We start from the raw sequence: 5,707 nt of genomic DNA on the forward strand, positions 1-5,707 counted from the left end.
CACCTTTTTTGCTATTGGCTACACCACTCCGGAGAACTGACATCTCCCACTCGTCTATTTCACCATCACTCGATCATCGAAGTCCATTATGATTTCTAGTTTATTAATTTATTTTTATTTATTTTATAAGAAATAACACTTGTTCAAACCATTCAATTAGTCAAATAGACAAAACAACTCATGTTAAGACTTACTTAACTGAAGAGGGTTGTCCTTCTTAAAAAACAGAACTAATACTTTATAATAAATATTTCTATTAAAAGAAGTTAAACAATTTAAATGCACTGATTAAAAATAATAATTAAATTTGATAATATAATATAGAATAAGGTTAAGGTCTTCTCTTTCGAGAAGATTAAAACGAGTACAAAAATTGGTCCGACGCAAGACACGTGGTACCTGGGCTGGATTTAGTTTTAAACTAGCAATCATCTACTTTCCATTTCTGTCATTAAATAGATATTGCCCGAGCGCAAGGCGATTTAATTAAAAAAATTGAGAGTTTAAATAGTAAAGGACACGTCACCAGGGTTATGTGGTAGTAGTAGTGTATTATATTATATAATAAATATATAATAAATAATAACAATTGACAAAATATCACCAAGATGTTATTATTTAAAAATAAGAGAAGCATGATTATTGTATGATAATTATACTATTTTTACTAGAAGAAAGAGTAATTTAACTTAAATAGTAAATAACAATTAAACGACTAGTACATTAAACCCCGTCGGAATTACCCGAATTTTCAGGGAAAGTGACGCATTTCATATACTCGTCAGCGATTTGTGCGAAGTCTTCCTCGTTCATCCCGACACTTTGAATTTTCTCGGTGATAGTTGACTCCTCCAACATTTCCGAAAGTTCACGCGCCGAGTCGATGAAGTCGTTTTCGATCAAAAACGCCATTGCTTTAGTCAGATTTCTTGCAAGAGAACAATTGAAGTCCATTGAGTTTCTTTCCACACAACAGGCGAGTACTTTGAAGACGGGCTCGTTGTTTTCGAAGAGAAGTAAAGTAGCCTTTTTGTCCTCTGACACCAAGTCTAACACGTCCGTATAGAAAGACGAGAAGTCAAAAGTGATATCAGTGACGGATTGGTCCATCTCTTCGAAGTCGATTTTAGTGATCTTTTCCACCATCACACTAATTAAGTCTGAACTAAAGAAATACTGTGCAGTGTCTTTGTTGGTCTTTATAATTGAGGCGGTAATATAACATATACTTGCAAAGGAAGATACATCTGAGAGTTTACACGCCTTCACTAAATTGCTATAGAAAGCACTATTGGATATCATTTTAGTCATGAGACACACATTGTCAACTATATTCATACACAACATCACCGCACTGGTACAAACAATTTTGTTCTTCGAAGCAAGTGCGTCGACAAATATGTTGAAGAGCGTTGGAATCATATCGTCCATTTGTTCCATCGCCTTTTGATCCGCAGAGAACATCGCAATACACGAATACATTTCAGGGATCTCTCCAATACGACTGAAAAGCTTTGCAAAGATAGGGAAGACCTCCATAAAAGCGTTTTGTGGTGTGACATCTTGTGAGAAAGAGACTTGTGTTATTGGGCCACTGGGTACTATGTTGACAGTGACGTTTTCTGTTTGCATTGACACATCTGTGTAGATGTCCGACACCTCTGAAACAGTTGTGATAAGTTCTGTGATTGCTTTCCACAATGAAGCGTCGTTGTTGAATGTGTTGAGTGCTTTTTCAAGTAGATTTAAAAGGCCACTTTGTTTGAGGTTTTGATATTCGGTATTTCCATTGTGAATTAAATTAGTCAGTAATTTGATTGCTCGCGTCCTAATTAATGTGTTTTGGTGGAAGATGAAAGTGTTCATAAACATTTGATAATTGAATTTGGCTAACTCATCTGCACATGCACCAACAGAACTGATGTTGACTAATAATGTCAAAGTTTTTAATTGAATGTTGTCTGAAGAGTTTAGCAATTGCATGAAACTTGGAAGTACTGGGAAAATATCGGCAATGTCTTGATATTCATTTCGATATAAATGCGCATTAATGAGTTCAATTGCTATTTCTGGATTGGTTTGAAGCATTGGGATTGACTGGAGTAAAGGTATTTCTGGAGTGGTGTCAACAGGCTCTTCTGTTCGACGTGCATTCAAAAGTACTTGACGTCGTTTGGAACGTAGAATTGACATGTCTTCTCTTCTTTTCATGCATTGATCACTTAATGTTAATTCACGAGAGCGATTTTGCATTACCAAAAAGTGTTATAAAGTTTTAGGGTTTCTCGTCCTTTTTCTTAAGATCATTCAAATCTTTCATTTTACAATCACGTGATAATTTTGTTTATTTTTGAGATATCAATGCACATATATTCAAAGATTAATACCAATTAAAATTTTTAGTTATAAATATTAATATTTCATTGAAAAAAAAAACAAATTAAAAAACAGTAAATAACCATCATAATGTTTCTAAACTATTTTTGCTAAAGTTGAATACTGATTGTGGTAATGCAAATCAATTAATGCAAAAATCAACTGTTTTATATTAACAACTGGTTATTTTATTTTGGTCTTAAGCAAACATGTTGTTAGGGTAAAAAAAACAATTTTAAAAAAACGAAAACAATCAAAATTAATAGCTTTTTTATTATTTTGTTTGTTTTGGACAGTTTTTTAAGAACTTTGTAGAAAAAAGTAGAAGAGACAGCCAATCGAAAAAGACTTCAAAACCTACTCTTTATTGAAATATGGAAAACTGGAACAAACAGAATTATTTTACTATTGTTTCTTATAAATATATTATATTTCCAACTAAAAAAATCATTGACAAAACAAAATCGCAGTCTTTTTTCAAATCAAAAAACAGTTGTTTAAAAATTTCCTTCAAAACACAAATTAACTAAAACAATAATTAACGATTTAATATTTTAACGTGCTTTTTTTTACTTAAATAAAACGTTTTTTACACAACAAACCCACATTTTTCTTAATCAAAACAACTCGTTAATTATAACAAAACCGATAAAAAAAGCGCGTTAATTAAAACAATAATTATTGATTCCCTCAAAAACTGTTTTAGCCACCAACCAGGATGTTAAAAAAATAGTATTTTAATAACTTTTTAATAGTAAATTTCGTAATTATTTGTGTTGACCAACTCAGCAAAACACACAGGAAAGTGAATTAACAATACATATAGTCAGAACACTGAGTATAACTCCGTGCTGACCGCGGTGAATACTGAAAGCCCGTTTTTGGTTGCTTTTAGCCTTCGACGTGAATCTATTTTGATGGCATTTGCGGTTCGTCCAGGCAAATATTTCTTCATATAACTCCAGTGATTACCAACCTCTTTGTGGAGGTTAACCAGTAATTGATCTTCTTGAATAGACCACATCCGTTTATTGATTTTGGGGTCTAAGTGATAACAATACCGCTCTCTACACTGCTTACGAGAACGACCTGGAATCATGTCAGCTATTACTTTCCAATGCATCGCACCGTTACACCGTACGGCTTCTTCTAACATCTCATCTTCTTTTTCGGTCCATGTGTGAGAAAACTTTTTCTTCTTGTTGCCTTTGTCAAACGAGTCGAGTGTACTTAACTGATCCGTTGGATTCCGGGGCTCAGAGTTGGACACTGAAGCGTTCATATGTCCCATTTGGTCGCTCATGGGTTTGTTTATTTTTCAAGTTTGCCCTTCATTAAATACTGATCTTTATCTCACGTTCTTTTCTTCAAAGCTCAATTCTTTTGTCATGCACAATCGCTTTAATCTTCTCATTTTTTTATTCTTAAGGCAAAATGGACATATAATGAAAATCGACACGAAATTAAATGATTTGTAAACTATTAGATATTAGTTATTACTATAAAATGGTAAATGTTGTCTTGAAAAGCATATGCCAAAGATGTTTTCATTTTCTTTTATACCACTCAGCCGATTGTGCACAGCAAACAAATTTCTTAATTATTCAATGATTTTCTATTTTTGCAAACTAACTCTTTTTCTTTTAAGGAGTGTAATTATGGTGCACTTTAGAGAACTCCAAATCGAGAACTGGTATTTTTTCCTGATTTTTTGCTTTACAATCATTCTCAAAATAAAAAATGTTATATATTTGTTATTAAATCTCATTCAACTCAGAAATGTAAAATATGTCCACTTTCACGTTTTGTGGAACTAAGGTGCACTTTTTTCTCTGATTTTTTAAGCTAAAAACAAAAAAAAAACGTTTTTCAAAATAAAATGTTATTTGAATATCAAGAAGTTATACGAAGTCGACTATTTATACTTTGAAAAATAATACCTACAATTCAAATGAACAAAACGATCATTATTTCAGTTTAATAAATCGGGAAATGGGGAACAGTTATCTTGAATTGTCGATTTAAAGAAATACAAAAGCGGAACTTGAAAAGCACCGACTAAGCCGCCAAGAAACTAAAAAGAAAACTCCAGATTACAATATAAGATCTTTTGCTTGCTGACAAATTCATTCCATGTCCAAGATTGTAAGAACCTCTAAGTACAGACACGTTTTCGGCACTGAGCCGAAATTTGACTTGCAGTATGCAGGGACCAAGATGACCCGGTCTGCCTGGGATTCAAACATGGTCAGTTGCGGTGTGAAACATTTCTCTATGGTCTGGGACGTAGCTGGTGGAGGAGCTTTTGCTACAATTCCATATGACAGACATGGAAAACAAACTGAAGTCTGCTTGGCTTCTGGACACAAGGGCACTGTCTTGGATATTGATTACAACCCATTCAATGATGACTTGGTTGCTTCTGTTTCTGAGGATTGTAACGTCTACATCTGGTCGATTCCTGAAGGATGCCCACAAGGCAATTTGACTGATCCAGCCCAACTTATCAAAGGCCACAAACGTAAAGTCGGCACTTGTAATTTCAACCCATGTGCTAGCAATGTATTGGCCACTTCCTCTGCTGATGCCACTTTGAAGTTGTGGGATATTGAACAAGGTGAAGAAATGTTCAATATTGGAGGATTCACTGATATCGTGAACTCCGTCTGCTGGAACAAAAACGGATCACAACTCGTCTCGACTTGCAAGGACAAGAAGATGAGAATCATTGACCCAAGACAACAAACTATGGTTGCTGATGTTATTGCTCACCAAGGCTCGAAAGGTATGAGATGTTTGTGGATGACCAACTTCGACATGATCTTGACCACTGGGTTCTCTAGAAACGCTGAAAGAGAAATGGCATTCTGGGATGAAAGAAACCTCGAGAAGCCAGTCGCTCATCAAACCGTAGATAACCAATCCGGTATCTTAATGCCATTCTTCGATGCCGATTCATCCATTCTCTACATCGGAGGTAAAGGTGACGGAACCATTTCTTACTACGAAGTCGTCAATGAGAAGCCTTACTTCTACTTGTTGAACGTTTTCAGAGGTGAAAAGCCACAATCAGGTTTGAACATCATCCCAAAGAGAGTCTGCAATTCCACAATCTGCGAGACTACTAGATTCATGAAAGTCACTAGAGATGCTGTTATCCCAGTCTCTTTCTGCGTCCCAAGAAAATCCGAACTCTTCCAAGACGATATCTTCCCAAATACTTATGCCGGTAACCCAGTCGAAACCGCCGCTGATGGAAGAAGTACTACTAATGAACCAGACTGCAGCTTCACTCGCCCAGCTATGTCGCTCCAGAAAACAGCAGCTTCAT

General features: G+C 35.1%; 3 protein-coding genes across 3 annotated transcripts; 1 reads left to right on the forward strand and 2 right to left on the reverse strand.

Annotated features, from left to right (window-relative positions):
- Nucleotides 1–723: 723 nt before the first annotated feature.
- On the reverse strand, nt 724–2,211 carry EIN_490870 (hypothetical protein; the record flags this gene model as incomplete). The annotated part of the gene is made up of 1 exon (XM_004255671.1): nt 724–2,211. One exon carries the CDS (start codon nt 2,209–2,211, stop codon nt 724–726), a length of 1,488 nt encoding a protein of 495 aa, XP_004255719.1.
- Nucleotides 2,212–3,202: 991 nt separating this feature from the next.
- EIN_490880 (r2r3-MYB transcription factor, putative) lies at nt 3,203–3,679 on the reverse strand (the record flags this gene model as incomplete). The annotated part of the gene is made up of 1 exon (XM_004255672.1): nt 3,203–3,679. The coding sequence occupies one exon, from the start codon at nt 3,677–3,679 to the stop codon at nt 3,203–3,205; it is 477 nt and encodes a 158-aa protein (XP_004255720.1).
- An 830-nt stretch (nt 3,680–4,509) lies between these two features.
- Nucleotides 4,510–5,707, forward strand: EIN_490890 (Coronin, putative; the record flags this gene model as incomplete). The annotated part of the gene is made up of 1 exon (XM_004255673.1): nt 4,510–5,707. A coding segment is annotated over one exon (1,198 nt), but the record flags the coding sequence as incomplete, so codon positions are not given.

The sequence above is a fragment of the Entamoeba invadens genome, assembly GCF_000330505.1.
Source record: "Entamoeba invadens IP1 unplaced genomic scaffold scaff_1105074726209, whole genome shotgun sequence".
NCBI lineage: Eukaryota > Evosea > Mastigamoebida > Endamoebidae > Entamoeba > Entamoeba invadens.